At 54.6% G+C, this 19,150-nt stretch overlaps 1 protein-coding gene across 2 annotated transcripts; it reads right to left on the reverse strand.

Annotated features, from left to right (window-relative positions):
• Positions 1–1,101: 1,101 nt before the first annotated feature.
• LEMD2 (LEM domain nuclear envelope protein 2) lies at positions 1,102–18,737 on the reverse strand. 2 transcript variants are annotated; one of them, XM_025990755.2, is made up of 9 exons: positions 17,854–18,737; positions 16,235–16,275; positions 13,108–13,183; positions 9,772–9,848; positions 8,752–8,831; positions 6,992–7,137; positions 5,812–5,913; positions 5,627–5,729; positions 1,102–2,640 (listed from the first exon to the last, which is right to left on the reverse strand). In XM_025990755.2, exons 1-9 carry the CDS (start codon positions 18,728–18,730, stop codon positions 2,490–2,492), a joined length of 1,653 nt encoding a protein of 550 aa, XP_025846540.2. In that variant the 5' UTR covers positions 18,731–18,737; the 3' UTR covers positions 1,102–2,489. The 2 variants fall into 2 exon arrangements, with proteins under 2 accessions (XP_025846540.2, XP_072586269.1); XM_072730168.1 differs by having other exon boundaries at positions 6,992–7,155.
• Between the last annotated feature and the right edge of the window lie 413 nt (positions 18,738–19,150).

The following is a 19,150-nucleotide window of genomic DNA, read 5'->3' on the forward strand; positions in this document are numbered from 1 at the left end:
GGGCCGATCCCACCATCCTGCCCTTCCCCTTGTGCACTTAGAGCTGCTTGAAAGAGACTTGGCCCTTCAAAGCAGAGGAAGGCTGCAGGGCCGGATCTGAGGCTCTGCGGCAGAGGATGCGGATGCACCCCGGGGCTTTGTGCGCTGCAGGAAGGCCGGGGCTGGCTGCCCAGGTTGGGGGGGGGGCGCGGCCTTTTGTTATTTCACTTATTTTGATCTTGCTCCCGCTCTCCAAACAGCCTCACAGAAATAGAGCCCTGCATTAGCTCCCTTCCCAGCTTAAGACAAAACAAGGCAGAGGGACAGCCTTTCCCTGAAAAACAGAAAAGGGCAAGAGAGGTGGGCTCAAGTTTGTCTGGGTCGTGTTTTCTGGGTGCTTCGACTCCATTTCTCCACCAGATCTCCCACAGTGCGAAGGAAGGGCTGGGTCTCCGAGCCAACCCCAGTGTCTCCGCTGGTCCCCATGCCCACTGTGCCCTCAGGGTAGTGGCTATCCTGGTGGAGATCAGTGGGAGATCGGTGGGACCCCGGAGGCCCAGACCCTGCGGAGTCCTGGAGTCCTGCCTGTCCTGCGCCCCCCCAGATGGCACCTGGGCCTCTGCAGCCGTGGCGGGGGCAGGTGCAGACTAGGCTGCAGGGGACACGGATCTCCGCCTCCTCGGAAGGCACCACCAGCTGCCAAGGAGCCCCATCCAACCTTGCCCTGCTCTTCGTCCCCCTCCCAGGGCTGAGCATGCCCACCCTGGGAGCCTCTGGGGCCCCGAGGGGAGGCAGAAACGGGGCCAGAAAGAGGTTCTACTGACCCTCACCCTTTGCCACCACTCACTGTGACCAGGCAGGTGTTCTGAGTCCACCCTGCCGGGTATGATAGCCACGCTGTGTTGTAATAGGGAAACTGAGGCTGAGAAGTTATGAGGCTTGTCCAAAAACCTGCTCATGGAAAGGCTGGGGCCCAGAGGGGTGAGCCGCATGGGCAGCCTTGGGAGAAGACACCCAGCCAACCCGCCCTGGCCTCCTCTTCCCACTGACCTCTTGGCAAGCTGCCGCTCCTCACAACGTTGCTCTGTGGGGGAAAGGAAAGAATCGTGGACGAGAAACACATCCATTTTTAATAGTTTATTTATCCAACAGTTTCAACCCTGAAGTGAAGCCTGTTGCCGCGTTCCGAATTCCGGCTGGGGCCTGATTAGACCATTGCTTTGCTGTGGGGCGGGCACTCGGAGCCAGCCCCGCGATCATCCAGACATCAGAGGAAATGAGAGAGTATTGCTCAAATGAGGGAGATTGGAGCTTTATTAAGGAAACAAAAAATACCAGTAAGACCGACAAGGGGTGGCTGATGTCTTCTGGAGGTGCTGTTGTCGGCACCCTGGCTCGCCCCTCTCCCGCCTGCCTCGGAGAGCGCAGGGGGACGAGGCTCTGCTCGAGGAGCTCCTCGCATTGAGTTAATAGGGCCCCTGGCAGGGCGCTTCTGGAGCTGGGCCGGTGGGGGTGGGGGTGCAGGAGGAAGGTCTGTGGCGGTGCTCGCATGCACCCCGCGCCCCCAGGTCGGCCTCAAGTTCTGGCCCTATGGGCCCCGCAGCCCGGGCCTCAAGTTCTGGCCCTACGGCCCCGCAGCCCTGCAGGGGGGCCGCCTGTGGTTGCCCTGGAGAGGGGTGATCGTCGCACAATGGAGACGCGGCACTCCCAAGCTCCCGGAATCCGCATCCTCCTCCACGCAGTGTCGCAGTGTCGCACTGTGAGAAGCACCACTGAAGAGGCCCAGCTCTGACCCTGCGGGTGGCACGGGGCGGCCCTGCCCTCTGGCCGCCCCCGCAGCTCACCCCTCCTGACCGGAGGGTCCCGTGTGCCAGGACCTGGCATTTCTAGATCTTCTACAGTACTTGTTCTACTTTCTAGCACCTTACCCCTTCAGGATAAAAGAGGCCCAACCAAGCTAGAGGACAGGCTTTCTCCCCTCACCCTTGAGCTCCCGGTAACACCCTCTGAAGGCACATGGACCAAACCGCTCCCCAACCCCTGCTGCCCCCGCCTGCCATCCCGACCCACCTCCCACAGGCTCCACACCCACCCTGCTGAGTGCTCCGGGTGGTGGAAGAGCTCCAGCCCACCTGACTGCATACTTGCTCTGCAGGGTCTCCCAGCTGCTGCTCTTTCATCTTCTCTAAGCATCAGAAACAAACCCTTCTCCCCCTTCCTGCCAGCCACCGGGCAGAGAGGATTGGACCAATGCAGAGGACGAGCTACCCACCTGGCCTCTGGCTTTGCCACCCACCCCCACCCCGCCGCTGCCCTTCAAGGAAGCCCAAGCTTTCCTACAAGCTAATCTCTCAAGAGTCTTACAGAGAGACCTTTGGAACCAGAGTGGGGAGGAGGGTGAAAGTCAAGGCAAGCGTGAATTCAGCACTGGCAGGTCTGGTGGCCTTCCCACGTCCCTGGAGGGGACTGGCCTGGGACAGGCTGACTGGGAACAGGTCCCCACCCAGGATTTATCGCTCTGAGTCGGAGAAGGAGGAGGGCTTAGTCCATCTCCACACCAGCATATCCTCCCCAGCCACGCGGTGGGACTCTGTCTGGATCCGGGATTCATTGGATGCTAGGAATTCCACAGCCCGGTCCCAGACACGCTTCATGCGCCTCCTGCAATGAGAGGGACCAGGTTCAGCAGCAAGGCAGCAGCCCCCCGCCCCCCGCAAGCTCTGTCTGGTACTGCCCAGAGAAGCGAGCTGGCCTGTGCAAGCCCTGGGGACAAGACCCCAGGAGCCCACGCAGAATTTATCTGTGGGAGGAAACTGCGTCAAGTACTAGCAGAACTCCTGCAGAGAGAAATTTCTTGAGCCACAGAAAAAAATTATCCCTCAACCTTCTCTGCTCTAAAAGCGCTCAATTAAAGGGAGCCGAAGGGGACCAGAGGTGCCAGAGGACCCCCTGGTGTGTCTGAGTGGGACTGGGCCGTGCTGACCTTGGCCAGCTCTTGCCAGGACCTGTTACTGCAGCAGACCCAGCCAGGCGGCCCCATCACCAGCACTGGCTGCATTTTAATGCCCCATGTGGGCCAATTAAAGAGTGGCCACTGGGCTGTGGAATCCAAACCTGACAGTGCTTTGGAGCATGGGAATGAGCTCAGCATCTGACGGGGGAGGCCAAGAAGCCGGAGCTGCTCCCCTCTTCTGCTCTGCTGGGTCCCCGGGGCCTGGCATCCCCTTGGACCGCCCCTATAACCTCCTCCCCCTCCAGACTAGACAGGAAGATTCCAGGGCAGTCAGGTTGCTCTGACGTCTTCTCTTTGAAGAGTTCCTGTCTTTTGGCAGTTCTGCAGCCTGCCTCCCCATGACCCCTCACATGGGGAGAGTGACTGTGGACATGGGCATGTGTGAGCAGGAAAGGCTCCACCAGGGCCCAGGACAACAAATGAGGGAAGTTCCTGAGGTGGCCTCTGGGTTGGGAGTAAGAATGGGGGTGCTGGGGCTTTCTTCCTCGGAGTTCGGGTCCTGTCACCAGCGACCCCTTAGCCTGTTTGGCAGTCCCCACTTGCCTGGTGTCACCCAGCCCTCCCTCCCTGGCTGCCCATTAATAGGTGAATAAGCCAGCTGCTTTTAGCCCCCCTGCTTTCCTCACCAGCCAGGCTCTTCAGCCCTCCCTCAGTCTCACAGGCAGACCCTCATCTGCAAGGCAGACCTGAGGGGGCCCACGGCAGCGGATGTGTCCTCACAACTGGAGGGCTTGGCTGCACAGATAAGGGGTAGGAATCAAGAGGCTGAGAGCCAATAGTGTGAGTCTCCCGGGTTTCACTGCTAGGGCTCCGTCCCGAGACAAGCCGAGATGGACTTTTGCACTTACTTCAGTACATGTGTGGGTTGCACATAACCCGAGCTGGAGCAATAAGGGCTGCCCTGGGATGAGCTGTGAGGCCACCTCCGACACCCCCACTCCCCTTTTCCTGAGGCCTTGTTAATACCTAACAGCACAGTTTCCTTATGCATTTGTTACCTCTCTTCCTCCTGAGAAGCAACACTCCAGCAGGGTGGGGATTTGGGCTTTTTCCCCATACCCCAACACACCCCACCCCTGTGACTCAGGAGTGTATGGCCCGTAGCAAGTGCTCACTAAACATCTGCTGAATAAAGGAGGGCTTCAAAGCAACCCTCTGCAAGGTGGTGGTATTGTCTCTGTGTCTTGGATGAGGAAACTGGCTCAAGGAGGCTGTTCCCCAAGGCCACATGAGACTCCTGGCCAGGCCAGGAATTTGGTGGGAGTCTGGATGCACCAAGTAGTCTCCCCCTGGGAGCAGGGGGGCCACACGCCCGCCTCATGCTGGGCAACAACAGCAAGCACAAGCCAAGGCCGTGATCCCAGCTCTCCCTAAGCTTCCTGCCTGCACCTTCCCAAGGAGTAGGGAAAGTTCTTGAGCATCTTCACATTTAAAAGCGGCCTTAAATTCACATTTAAAAGCAGTTTTACTCTTCCACTTCCTCTTGGGTTGCACAGAAATGCCACCAGTGATGGGCTTTGAGCAAATTCCTTAGCCTACACGTGCCTCAGTTCCCTCATCTGTAAGATGGGATACTCATTGTTCTCACCTCCCAGGGCCACAGTGAGGGTCTGGTTGACCCTCAAGTGGGACTGTGCTGGGGAAGGCCCAGAGCAGGACAGCTCACAGCGAGCACTCGGCAAACGTGAGTGCTTGTCACTCTCCGAGGGGATGGCATCCAGCCGGAGACCGCACCAAACTGCTGACAAGGGCCCCCGGTCTGAGCCCACGCCATGCCAGGGCCCTCCTCCTACAAAGCTTCCCCACGTTTGGTTTTGTCAGGGGCCACCTAGCATCTGCAGCCCATGTGGAAGGCCCCCTGGAACCATGTGTGACAATGGTCTGCTACCCCTGCCCATGCAGCTGTGCACCTGACCACATCCATTGCCACGAAACCCTGCGTTCAACTACATGCATGCATGTGTAGGTGTGCCTGCTACTGTGGGAAGCGAACCATATTTTAGGGGACGTGTCATGGGTCATGGTTAAAAATGTCTGAAAGGCAATCTCATCCTTGCTAGTGACTGATTCAAGAACACAAGTAACCAGTTCTGGCCAGCGAGGCCTCAAGAAGTGTGTCACTGGCAGCTTCTGGGCATGTTTTCTCCTGCCCATGAGAGTGACCGGAGGCCCATCTCTCCCCAGTTGGCAGTGACAAGGCAGATGACGATCCAGCTGCCGCTGGCTACCACTTGTGTCTGGGAGGAACTCCAACCAGCCCACAACATCCCGGAGGCCAGAGCCACAAGCATCACAGAGAAATGGCACTAGAGTCTCGACTATTCTGTGCCCGGAGCCCAAGTGACTCTGGACTTCCACTAATAGAAACCCACCAGGTCCCTCCCAACTTGAGCCACTGGGGGGAAGGCACGAGCACCTGCCACCCACAGCTCTCCAGTTGGTATCGACGCTGACAGAGTGGGGTCATGCTTCCGTACTTCGGCTGTGCATTCTGCCAAAGATCCGAGCGCTGGGGCAGCGGCGGGAGGTTTGCCTGGCCCCCTCATCTGTGATCCTCAGGGCCAATCCGCAGCCCCTTAACTGATGCTCTAGGCCCTCTCCTGTGGCACCAGGCTGGGTCAGCCCAAGACTCACCGGCTCTGTGGAGGGATCAGGGTGTCTCGCACATGCAGGATGCCCACGTATGGGTAGCGCTCCATGTCCTGCTCCCAGTCCACGTAGTGGTCCTGGACCACATCTGCAAGGTAGGACAGAGGACACCATATAGGGGAAGGACGTTCTGGCGGGTACCAGTGGTCCTTTCCCCAGGGGCCACGCACCTATAATCTTCTTCACCATCTCATACATGGCTTGTTCCTCTTCTTCCAGCTTCCGCCACCGATATTTCAGGAGGATCAGGAGCCCCCACAAAAAGGCCAAACCTATGAGGGAACAAAGGCCCCGTTAATCCATCTCATCACTTGTGGCCATTCAGCTGCATGCTGGGTCTCAGTGCAGGCCAGTTGCTGTGCTGGAGGCTGTCAGTGAGCTGCGTTAGGTGTCCTGAGAACCTGCTATGTGTCAGGCCGGGGCTGGCACGCAGCTTACACAGGATGGGGAGATGGCGGAGGGGAGACGGGCTACAAAGTGATCATCTTCCTCTGCCGGCTGTCACCACGGAGGCATCCCCAGCTGTCCAGATTGAGGCTCCTCCCAACCCCATTCTGGGCTTTCATCTCCTCCCTTGCGAACCAGACCACGGGGTTTCATACATATACACACGCAGGGCCCTTTGTATTCCAAGATGCTGCTGCCGATAATGACGTCTCTGCCTGATGGCGTGGGTGAGGGAGCTGTGTGCACGCCCAGATGGCTGGTGATTTGCCTCTCTGCCACGTCTGCAGAGCTGGCAGTTTCTGTGACTTGGCCTTTCACCTTCCAAAACACCCTGAGGTCTCTGTTCAAAGGCAGCCCCTGATGCCACGCCATAAGATGCTAAGCTCTGCTTTGCAGCTCAGCCCCCTGGGTCCTTCCTGCTTTCCTTGGGTACCCAGAGCTCTGAGGAGGTGTTTACATCGTTCAGGGAGTAAAATTAAGCCAAGCTCCTGCTGCACCTCCTCCTCCTCCGAGAGGCCTGTGCCCTGGAGCTCTGGGGGTGACGATGCTGGGCTCCAGCCAAGGCCCAGCTCCCCCCTCGGGGACAATGATAGTCTCTGACCCCGATCAAGGATATTTTCCAGTTATCGTCATGCTCCTGCCACCAATCTCTAAAGGTAAGATGACCCAGGGCAGAGGCTGACTTGTTCATCTCCTCTGTTTTATTAGACAGACCTCAGGTTCACTAGACAGAAATGAACTCTCTGGGCCTGGGTTTCTATAGCTCATTACTCATGCCTAGGAGTGTCACTGAGCTGGGCTCCCGGGAGGTGCTGTGTGAGCAGTCCCTATGGCAAGGGCGGGGAGGGGCTGGTCACGGGAGGGTGGGGGGAGGTGAGGGGAGAAGGGCAGCCAAGGACTTACACCAAAAGAAGATGAGCAGGTTGGTGATCGCAGTGAACAGGGCACGGCTCAGGCGGCAGCCCACCCCCATGCGGGGGCGGGCGGATTCCAAGCAGACCACTTTGTCCACAGTTGTCACCAATTCCGATGGGTCTTCCCCTTTCAACCTGAAACAGGACACAGGGCTGAAAATGCATTCATGAGCTCCCAGGAACCATAGGATCAGTCCCAATTTGAAGCAAAGGGAGATGAAAGGAGGGGCTTTGAGGCCTCTACTTGCTTATAAAATAGACTTGGTATCCTGGTCGCATACTTTCCAGAAATTTCCCACATTGGCTACTTAGAAAGAATAAAGCTTTAAAGATGGCAGCAGGCTCGAACCCCTACTGCTAAAGTGACGTCTCCCTCTGTCGAGTCTTCTGACAACTCCTCTCAGCGTGTGGAAGATTAAACTGTAAATTGGATTCCCACCTCCCAGCATATAGAAATGGAAATGTTTACTGAATCACTGGCTTTGCACTGCATAGCAAGAACTGAAAGAGTCTGGGGTGTGCTTTTCCTTGTTGACGGTGACAAGGAGGCACATAAGCTGTTTAAGTATAAAGATTGGGGTGTCGTGAGGCTCGGGAAAGGATAACCACTGGGCTCTCTGAGGCCAGGCTCCCAGCCACAGCGCCTCCACTCTGGCCTCTGAGAGGTGTCAGGACACATGGGGATGCCCACGCCTGCACTTCTTCTGGCTAGGTGACAGTCTCATGTATGGGAATGCCCAGTGTCTGAAGTGTTCCGATTTCTCGAGACCCACTTTGAACACTGGTCATCTGAGCTGGGCTGGGCCACCCTCCGACTGCCTTCCCATAGTGTGAAAAGGCAAGTGCCATCATTCTTCTGTGCTAGCAGCTTTGGTGAGCACTGCTGAGGATAAAATCCATATTCTCTTCCGCCTATCCTAACACACAACAGGAAAATCGCTCAGCCACTCAGGGAAGCTTTATTTATTTTTTTTAAGCCAACGCATTTTAATCGTGTCCTGCATCCAGCTATCAAGCTTTAGGCTGAACAGTCTGAGGGGCTTCTGGTGGAGGCACTGCTGATGGAATTAGTAGTCTGGGTGGATTAGAGACGGAGGGAACAAAACCCCAGAGTGTACTTGAGTATCAGGAGCTGTGGCCTGAACAGAGACCCTAACAAACCCTGGGAAATGGGAGGGAGTCCCAGCATGAAGAACCTTGGTGGTGGCAAGGGGTGGGGGTGTGGGTGGGGGGGCATACTGGTGTGCCCCTCCCCCACAGGCTGAGCAGCCAGATGGGGCTTTTCAGAAGGCTGAGTGGGCTCGCCATCCTGGCTAACAGTGCTCCCCGGGGGTAGAAATGAGGTCAAATGCCCAGTCAGAATAAAATCCAGTATGTCCTTTTTCAATTTCTGTCCTGAGCGAAACCGACAGAAACATTTCAGCTAGGAATGAAGACCAGCACCAGACAAAAGGCAATACAGAATGACTTCTCTATGTGGGACCAGCGAGTTCAAAGGGCACAGAGTGAGTTACCTGAAACTCAAAGGCATAGGTAGAAAACTAGGCTAACCTGGATTTTGTGTCTTATCGTGAAGTGGCTCCTTCCGCTGCACCCCAACCACCTTTTCCTTCTGTTGCCTGGCTGTAGGCTTAGCTCACAAGGACTTGGCAGAGACCTGGCTCTACCTTCAGACACCTCTGTGAGCTGACTGTGGCCGCAGGTGCCCATGGTAGTGCCGCCACCCTGTGATGCTTCGCCCACACTCACCAGATGCCCACGTCCTTGTTACTGCTCAGTATCCAGGTCAGCGCAGCTTCAAACTTGGCAGGGGAATTGCCGGTCACATTCTGTGGGAGGGGGCGGGAGATTAGTGCTGTGGCTGGGCGGACCAGCTAGAACGTTGTTCTCCTGCTGGATTAGGGAAGACCTCTCCTGTGTCCTCCAGCGGGCCCCAGAGCCCCATTCCGCTAAATGCACGACAAAGTGGCAGATGGAAATGTGGGTTGATGAGAGCCAAGAAGGGGCTCTACTGGGAGAAGTCGAGGTGGGAGCACACAAGAAAGTGATGCAGGTCTGAGGTAGCCAAAAACAGAATTTTCTCAAGTACCAAAGCGTCAAGGGCTAGCAGCTCAACTTGGGGAAAATAAAAACACGTGTGGGGCTGGGGGCCCCAGGGGCCAGTCCCTGCCCCTTTCTGGGCCTCAGTCTCCTCATCTGGGAAATGAAAATAGGCTAGGGGACCCCTAGGTTTCTGCTGGCTCCAAGGTTCCAGAATTCTGTCAAACTGGAGCCAGGCCAACAGCCACACAGACCCCGAGCAATCTACAGTGAACATAAAGGAGAGAATGGACAGGTGAAATGTAGGTCTGTAAAGCTGCTGGGAAGGGGAGAAAAGCGGGGGGTAAGTAATGGGGCTGCTTCAAAAAGAGGCGGCCTGCAGTGGCCACACCAGCTGCTCAGGAGACCCCCGCCCACCTGTGGCAGGCAGGGCTCCGGCTCACAGCTCAGCTGGGACCAGTCACCTCTCCTGCTGCCTAAACTGAAAGTAGCCTAACACTCAACTAAGTTAAAAAAAAAAAGGAAAGAAAAGAAAAGAAAGAAAAGAAAGAAAAGAAAGAAAAGAAAAGAAAAGAAAGAAAAGGAAAGAAAGAAACAACAAAAAAGGGAAAACAAGAAAAGCCAAAAAGCAAACACAAAATGGAAAGAGAAAAAAAAGACAGGGTCTGAAAGATCAGAACAAAAGCACCAGGACCTCCTGGGAGTGGGTGAGCGCTGCAGCCTACTTACTGCTAGGTATTCCTGGGCTTCCACTACAGGGATGCATTTGCTTTTTAGCTTCTCTGGATTTCCACATTCAAAATTACCTAGGAGGAAAAAACACATATTCAAACAAAAAGAAGAGGTGGGGAAAAAAATACTCTGAAATGGCCAAAAAAAAAAAAAAAAAAATGCAGCAAGAATCAAGCCATCAGCTTTGATGGGGAGCATGTGGCCCCATGACTCTAGTGAGGCATCCTCAGTCTGCAGCAAGATCAAAAGCCACTTAGCTTGGATCGATTCCAGATCATTAAAACCTGACCTGCAAAGGAGTGCAGTGATTTGCATTAAATGACTAAAAAGCTACCCAATCCTAAGGTCTGTTCTCAATTGATCCCTAAAAGGATCAGACAGGTAGCTTTGGAAGGTACCAGAATGGCACTATAAATAAACGCGACCTGGAAAAAAAAGAAAGGCAGGGCGGCTGCAGGCACTGCAGGAATTCTGGCCATGACACAGGCAGGGGGCTAGGACCTCCAGGCCCACTGTTTTGAGGGGTTCTGGGGAAGGAAGGCCAAAATGCCCCACAGAGAAAGAGGGCATCCCTGTGCTAGGCAGTGGGGTCTCAGTGTGGTGCCCCAAGGGGCCACCCCCTTCTGATCAGGTCCCACCTAGGATGAAGCTGGGAGCCTCCCCTTAGGCCCACCCAGGGCCACCTCCTCTGAAAACTCCCCGGCCCGTGGGGAAATCTTGTCGGACCAAATCACTCTGGACTTGGGGACCTGCCACAGCCAGTGGCTCTCAACAGCCCACTATGGTCCACCCACCATGTTCTGCTTCCTGTGGGTCACTAGATGCCTTGAGAGCAGGCACAGCACAGGCTGGGGGCATGTACAAGATCCTTAACCCACACAGAGCCTCACTGCTCTTAACCTGGCACAGCCTGGGGTCTGTGGAGGGAGTGGCTGAGAATGAACTTTAAAAATCTTGAGACCGAACTAAAGTTTATCCCTTCTATGCCAAGTTGAGCTTGCCCTTATGGGACCCCTGAGATCAAGCTGGCTTTTCCCGACAGGCCCCAGAATGCCCTGCCCCACTTAAGCTGGCCTGGACCACAGCCATGGTCTCCTGATTAGTTTCGTCCTCTCTCCTTTCTCATCCACGTTTGATCAACAAAAGTTTAAAATGATTCTGCTTAAATCGCACTACTACACTCAAGCTGCCGTCACCCTTGCCTTCCTAGCTCCTGGCTCTCAACATATCACTCTGCTGCTCAAAAGCCTCGTTGGCATTCACCGCCTGCAGTGATCAAAGCCCTGGTGGCCTGACATCTATGGCCATCCATGGTGGGGCCCAACCAACCTTTCCAAACTCCATTCCTTCTGTTTCTCCTTCCCCTATGAAGCCAAGAGCTTCCATCCCTGACTCTGTCATTTCCTGCCTCTTGGCTCTACCCTGCCCCCTACATATACAGAATCAATCCTCCTTGGGCTTCAGGGTCTGGCACAGACACCACCTCCCCTGTGATGCTTTCCTGACTGCTCCAACTGAAAGGTAACATGCCTACTGGAACTTCTGGCCTCTCGGTTCTCATCTAATCACACCTTGTAACAGCCATTGGTCAGGGAGGTAGGTGGCCTATCCCTTCTACTAGATCATAAGCACCCTGTGGGCTGCAAGGGAAGCACAATGCCCCGCCCATAGGTGACCTCCCAGGTGGGGTTGGGGTTGGGCAGAGTATGGCTTAGCAGAGCCCTCATTCCCCTGCAGTGAGACCCTCAGACTCGCCGTTGGCCAGGCTTGTCAGAGGACAGGAGGCACTAGGCCCCCTGATGGCATAAGCCAGGACCACAAATGGAGGGCAGGATGGAGGAGAAATGTCTACCAGCATCTCTGGTTTAAGACAGAGCTTCCCTACTTTATACCCTAGGGCTTTTCAAAAATGCAGACTTTGATTCATAGGTTTGGGATGGGTCCTCAGATTCTGGATTTCCAATAGGTTCCAGGGTGATCCTAATGCTGCTTGTCCCTGGACCACAACTGAGTTACCAAGGTCTGGAACACTCTCTTAAAGGGCCAGAATTTGGGCAGCCCGGGTGGCTCGGCGGTTTAGCGCCTGCCTTCAGCCCAGGATGCGATCCTGGGATTGAGGCCCACATCGGGCTCCCTACACGAAGCCTGCTTCTCACTCTGCCTTGTGTCTCTGCCTCTCTCTCTCTCTCTCTCTCTCTCTGTGTGTGTGTGTCTCTCATGAATAAATAAATAAAATCTTGAAAAAAATAAAGGGCCAGAATTCATAGTCCAAGGACCCAGGCAATGCAGAAAGGCCCCTGGGGCCTGTGATGCTGTGAGCTTCCATGCCTACTGCTCCTCCTCCAAGCTCACAGATGCCTTCCTGACCGCCACTAGTCTCCTGCCAGTCAGGGGGGAGGTGGTGGCAGAGCGATGGCCCATAAGACCTGCCCCAAGGGCTGAGGGCCCAGTACAAGCCCATCCAGCCTGGATTCCCTAGCAATGACTTTAGACAAGGGTTGGCCCCACAGGTAAGAGGCGCCTCTTGAACATTCCATAAGACTGAATAGCTCTGTCTGGTTCTAGTGCACCAAGCTTGGGGCACAAGCTCAGGTCACACTATGCCCTAAGCAAGTGATTCTGAGAGGTGTGGGGAGGTGATATATCGGGCCTCAAAGAATAATTTTCTAAATAAAATAGTAGGGAAGCCTTCTGGATGGATTGCTTTTTAGAGGTACTTCATGGGGGTACTGAAAATGTCCTCCTCTAGAGTAAAACAATTTTCATTTGTTTAAAAAAAAAAAAATGACCAAGGACCACTTGGCTAGAGAGGGAGACAGTTTCTGAGAGGTTAAGGGACTTATCCAAGGTCCTGCAGCTAGATGGGGAGATCAGGACCAAATGTGACACGGGGGCCCTGGCAAGCTGGGTGGACCTGAGCGTGACCAGCCCACCGGGCAGGCCCCTGCCACTTGCATAGGCCTCTCCTCCTGGCCTGGCCGACCATCTGGTACAGGAGGCTCTCCAGGTCAGAAGATCCAGACTCTGAGGAGACCTGGGGCCTGGCTCCTGCAAGTGCAACATGAAAGTATCAAGTGGTGGGCATCCAGAGAAAACAGGCTTGTGCAGGGGCCAGGACCCCTGAGACCCTTAAAGGGGACATGAAAACCAACTGTCGGCTTAAGAAAGCTGTGTCTAAGTGGAGAATTGGGGCAAGACTTGGTTTCTGAGTGTGTCTTCTGGGAGATCCCCAGGAAGCATCTCGGCCTCCTGCCAGCCAGCCCCAGCCAGGCTGATGAGGGGAAGAGCCCACAGCCCCCACGAGGAATCTCAGGCCCAGAGATATCCACTCACCGGCTTGGACGGCCAGGAAGTTGTAGAGTTCATGCAGCAGCTCCAGCAAGGCCGCCTTCTGCTTGGCCTGACAAAACTGGAAGGGCACAGGACAAGCAGTCAGCAAGCAGTGGTGGGGGCAGGGGGCTCCGTCCAGCTGGTTTTACCTCCTTGGCTGCACTGCCAAGTGCTAAGCAGCAAGGCACAACTCCTAACCCAAATTCTGTAAAGTGGTGGGCCCAGGGACGGGGTCGATAAATACCGGGTTAACTGAGCACCATGAAAACAGAGGCAGAACTAAAAGCAGACATAGTAACTAAGGAATTGCCATCCTGAAGGCTCCCAGCCTGTCCTGCAGTTCCCACGGGAATAAAGGCCATTAAGCGGGGCGGTGGAGCAGAGGTGACTAGGCTGTGGGGAGATGCAGCAGCCCAGGTTCCCTGGTGGGCCAGGCAAATGCTACTACTGCAGCCTTGTCTTCCCTTGGGCCACTCCTGTCTGTTTTTGGAGAGTCAGGTGCCTACATTCTGCCTATAAATTGTCTGCCCGGTGGATTAGCTGCAGCAACTGCTTCATCTTAGACTGGATTCCTGACTAGAAGTGGGAAATTTCTAGAAATCTTAAAACTATAGAGGACAAAAGTCATCTGTATGAGAAAACAGGAACACGAATATACCTAGATCTCCTCCACTTATAACAGAATTGAAACCATTTTCCTAGACTTGCTAGATTTAGAATATTTAAAAGAAAAACTGCTCTTCCTTGAGAGTGAATGACAGGCTGTCATGAGTCTGCACTGAATCCTCACCACAATCCTTACCACACCCCAATTTCTCAGATGAGGAGTCCGAGGTTTAGAGTCCATAGCTAGGCCACCAAGATCCCACAGCTAACAAGTGCTGATGATGGTCAACTCCAAGCCTACCGCCCCCTTCAGACCTCCTCTGGGGTGTCACTGGGGTGTCCTGGGCTCCGGGCCTGGCTTGACAACTGTGGAAAGAACCACAGTCACTTTCCTTCTTGGGCTTGCTTGATGCCCTCATCTGCAACGTTGAGGGACTTGGTTTCTGAAAGTCTCAGAGGCCAAGATATATTCCCTTGTGTTGCCTAAAGACCCAAAAGCCTTTCCAAGTACAAAATGGGGTTACCAAGATTTACACACATGACTGTTAACGTTCAGAAACAACGCACAAATCTGTAAGTAGAATCAGATACTCAAACTACCTTTTAAAGATGAATGTGATGGAAAATGTTGATAATAAGAAATATAACTGAATATACATGGAGATCCCAATTCTATAAACATACATACACAAACAAATGAGAAGGGAAGGAAATGCCCCTAAATGTCACCAAAATTATTTCTTGGTGGCAGAATCATGGCTGATTTTGGCACATTTTTTTTTACACTAAACATCTATTACTGTCACAACCAGGAAAAAAAGAGAGGTGGTCACAATTAACTCCATTTCAAACTCACCGACGTTTAGGCAAAGCGGGGCTGATCCCACCTAAAGGGAACAGAAGGACGGAAGGCACTAGACCACGAGACGGCCTGAGATAGCACACCCACTCCCAGCCTATCCACGCGTTTTCAGTAGCACAAAGGCAGAGAGAAAAATGCTAAGTGTCATAGTTGGCTGAGAAGGGAAAGAACACATATCTCTCAAACTCCAATGCCCATCTGGATTCTGGGGGAGCCTGAGCCACACAAAGAATAAGACTTTTCAGCAAGAGCCTCACCAAAGCCAAGAAGCATCTCCCAAACTGCCTATTCCTCTGTCCACTCTTCATGACGGCCAAGAACACCCCATGAGATCTCAGCTCAGTGGGGCCTGTGATGAGGCCCAGACTCTGCCTTTTGATGCCCTGATGTTACGAGTACCCACGCTGCTCACCGAGCACATCTTTAGCAAGATCCCGGGATGGGCCCGTTGGGGCTCACTCAGCTGGGGAGATGAACCAAGAGATAGAAACCAGAGAAACCAAAAAAAAAAAAAAGAAGAAGAAGAAGAAAAGAAACCAGAGAACAGAGAAATCTTACAGAAAAGTTCCTTGCTTTCGGGTTCAAAATTCTAGTTTTCCCTCTCGCCACTACCTATTTTTCTGGGCCACTTCCTGTAATCATCAACTGTGGTTTCCATGACAGAAGGCACTTTCAACTTAATATGAATCTGTTTTCACAAAACAACTGAGAGGCAAAGATACTTGGTGGATGAATGCGATAAGTGAATGTAATAAAACAACCCCAAAGATGACATAGCGGAAGCCAGAGAAGAAATAAAGGCTATTATCTACACCAGGCCACCCCTTCTGTTAACATGGGTAAGAGAGTGAACTCTTGACTGTGTGCACTTTCCTAGGCCCGGGGGCTGCCAGACATGGAGACTGAGGCCTTGGGAGAGGCCTGGCATTGCACACTTAATAATTAGACTACTAAGTCATGCCCTCTAGCAGGAAAAGGCTCCTCCTGGTAGGATTTATGACCTGAAAATTTACTGCCTCCTATCTTCCCCAGACTATCACCTGTGCCAGCATCCCAGCTCCTAGCTAATGCCGCGTGCATGACTCATAAATGGATGGGGCTGCTCACCTTCCCCAAATATTATTTGTAGGGAACATTAAAGCCTCATAAAACAAATCTATAGGCAAGAGGCCTAATTCCACTTCAGATATATTTAAAACAACCCCACCCGCTCCCTGATGTTTCAAATCCGAACAGCATTGTCAGCCACAGACACCGGAGCAGAGGGAACGTGGACCTGAGAACTCGGCCTCCAGAAGCTTAAAAACTGCCAGCCCTTCCTCTGGAAGCCAGGGAGCTTGAGAGGTCCTTTAGCACAACCTACTGCATCCGCCTAGATTGACTTAGGCAGATCAAAGTCTCCGGCGCTGTGAGTGATGGGAGAGCTACCATAACAAGCCAGGGTTGGATCTTGGGAGTTCTATTCTTTCTATTTCAAGTACTCTGTCGCCTGCCACAATTGAGTCTGACACAAACATCACAGAACACGATGTGATTCTGGTACATTATAGGAAGCACTCCTGAAAATGATCCTATTATGATCCTTTTCTGGGGAAGTTTACCTCCTGATGGAGGCTAACATCCTTGGGAGGAATAACAAAAGCTAGAGAAACTCAGACTCACCTTATCTGTTTTGCTGTCACAGTCCACTGGCAATAATTTCACTGAGACCAAGAAAAGAAACACAGAGGAAATTAAAAGTGTGGGTTCAGGAAAAGATTTCAAAAGAGAACCATTCCCAAAATTCAGAGGAAGTAAAACATTCCCATAAGGGTGGGGACCAGAAAGATGTCCTCTAAATATGGCACTTGTAAAATGTAGATAGTAACATGTAAGGGTTTCCCAAGCCCGGATGAGGAATCAGGACTAGGACCACTGGTCCAAGCCGTAGCTGGAAATGATTAGCCATGGGCTCTTGGCAACTCAACCACTCTGAACCTCCATCTCCTCATTTGTAGAATGGGATCAATAAAGCTTCCGCTGCTTAACTCAAGGAGTAAACCTCAAACAAGTCAATATACATGATTGTTTTGTAAACTGCCAAGTGATATGTTGAATAGGGATTAGTACCACCATGGGAGGGGAGCTCCAGCTAAATCCCAAGATATACCCAAGAGCTGTTGTCTTAAAGTATCTCAGCAGGGACTATGAAAAGTGTACTGTTTGACTGCTGTGGTATCATATAGTCCCATATAGACCCTCCCAGGTCTGCTTAATTTCTTTAGCAAGTGGATAGACTGCTCTCATAGCCAAGGAGTTATTTGGGTGTGTGAGTCTGGGATCCCCATGCCCACAGACTTGTTCATATACCCAAACACCCATCTGCTGCAACAGCTAAGGTACAATTTAGCCTCTCCCTGCATTTTGGCTGTTCCTGCTAGGCATGGAAAGAAAGATGTGGCCTTGGCTTGAGGCTGGGAACAGTATTCATCACAATGCTTTGCAAAGAATATCAAAAGCTGGTGAACTCACTTTACACTTTAGATTTATACACTTTACCCTTTACATTTATAAAGAAATGATTTTCACGTTGAGACTAAAGCCCAGTTACCCAAGAAGCAGATTCTCCTTTTAAGAAACATACCAATCCTCAACTAGGCAGGATACCTACTGTATCCTGCAGACCTCTTATTGCCATGTCCAATCACTAACTAAAATGTGGACAGAAGCATGGCGGGCAATGTCCTTGACTCACAGAACTCTCTCTTAGCACACTCCAGGAGGATAATGCAAGCAAGGAAAAACACCTCCATGTATATCAGTTTAAACGCTTTTGGTGATGCAAAGCTGGGAACCCAACCAGATCCGATCTGTGGGCAGTCAAACCTGGGGTGTCTTCAAATGGGCACTAATGTGTGAATGAGCCAGAGATCCAAGTTAAGAAAGAACTAAAAAGGAATGGGGGTGGACCTGCCTGTTGGAGAGGGGTGTGGTTTTCTCTGGAGAGGGAAAACCAGAGGTTGGGGTGGAAATGCCTAGGAATGAAGACTGCTTCCAGCACGTGGTTGAAAGGGAGACTGGTAGGGAGGGCTAGGGCAGAAATGGAGAACAGGAACAGGAGAGAGTGAGGACAGAGATGGCTGCAGGAACTCCAGGCCTCTTCTCCCGGCGGCAGGGAGGAGAGGCAAGGTCTGGAGGGGAGAAGACAGCCAGAAGCAGCTGGCAAGGCCCGGGCCGAACCGGTGGCGGCAGGTGGGCACTCGCGCGCCCGGGGCCCTCCCCTGCGCCGGCCCGAGACGTACTGTTGTCCTCCGCCTCCTGCGGCGCCGAGGGCTTGCCCATCTTCACCCAGAGGATGCCCAGGAAGACGAGCAGCAGCCCCAGGCTGGCCCAGAACAGGAGCCGGGACAGGCAGCGCTCCAGCCGCCGCCCCGCCTCGGGCCGGGCCCGCGCCGCACCCGCAGGGCCAGTTCGCGTGGCCCGCAGGCCCGGGCGCGGGTCGGCGCCGAGGAGGGCGGAGGGCGGCCGGGCCGGGGCCGGGGCCGGGGCCGGGGTCGCGGCCCACCAGCGACGGACTCCGTGGCCCGGCGCGGCCCTGTCGAGCGGCCGGGCGTCTTCGTCCTCCTCGGAGCTGCCCCGGGCCGAGGCGCGGCGCCGGAGCGGCGCGGGGCGGGCGGGGTAGGCGAGGCCGCGGCTCCCGGCCCAGGACGCCGCGGAGGCCCCGCCGTCGCCGTAGGCCCCCGAGGTCGCGTAGGCCGAGCCCGAGGCCGGCGGGGAGAGCCAGGGCTCCGCTCGCAGGGAGGCCGCGGCGGGCCGGGCTCGCAGCGGCGCCTCCTCGCGCAGCCGGGCCTCCCCGCGCAGCCGCTCCTCGCCCCGCAGCCGGGCCTCCTCCCGCAGCCGCTCCTCGCCGCGCAGCCGGGCCTCGCCCCGCAGGCGGCGCAGCTTGTTGCGGTACACGTCCCGGGTGGTGTCGGTGATGGGTCCTGGCTGGAAGCCCAGGGCCTGTAGCTCCCGCCGCAGCTCCAGGTCCGACAGGCCGGCCATGGCCAGGACGCCGCCCCCCGCCCGCCCCCGGCGCGCACCGCACCCGGAACTGCTCCCGCCGGCGGCCGCGGCGGAGCGGGCGGGGCCCGCGCCATGATGGGAAGGTCTGTCCGCGCCCTCCCGGCTGGCGGCCATGTTGGGGAGGTCAGACTCGGCCCTTGATGCCGCCCTGTTGGGGAGGTCCGAGAATTCAAAAAATGTTTTTCTTCTTCCTTTTTTCTTTCCTTCCCCTCCTTGCTCAGTCCTTGTCTGTAAGACCGGTCGGTGTTTCTTTACGAATACTCCTCCGCATGCGCGGTCCCGGGCACGCGGCAGACACCTAGTAAAGTGTTGATTTAGTGGATAAATTGCCTAGTGGTGAAGGACGAGCCCCTGCGGACCCTTTGCCTCTTTCTGTGCTTGGGGAGGGCTGTGGGTCATGGACTAGGCCCGGCCCTGGACCCCAGGTGGGGGGCGGCGGGCCTGTGCCCAGGCGCTGGGCGCAGCTCCGGGACCGTGGGCCCTGCCCCAGGCCCCTGCCCCAGAGCCAATGCCCTGGGCTCGAGTGGGCGGCAC

This window comes from Vulpes vulpes, chromosome 1, assembly GCF_048418805.1.
Source record: "Vulpes vulpes isolate BD-2025 chromosome 1, VulVul3, whole genome shotgun sequence".
Lineage (NCBI taxonomy): Eukaryota > Metazoa > Chordata > Mammalia > Carnivora > Canidae > Vulpes > Vulpes vulpes.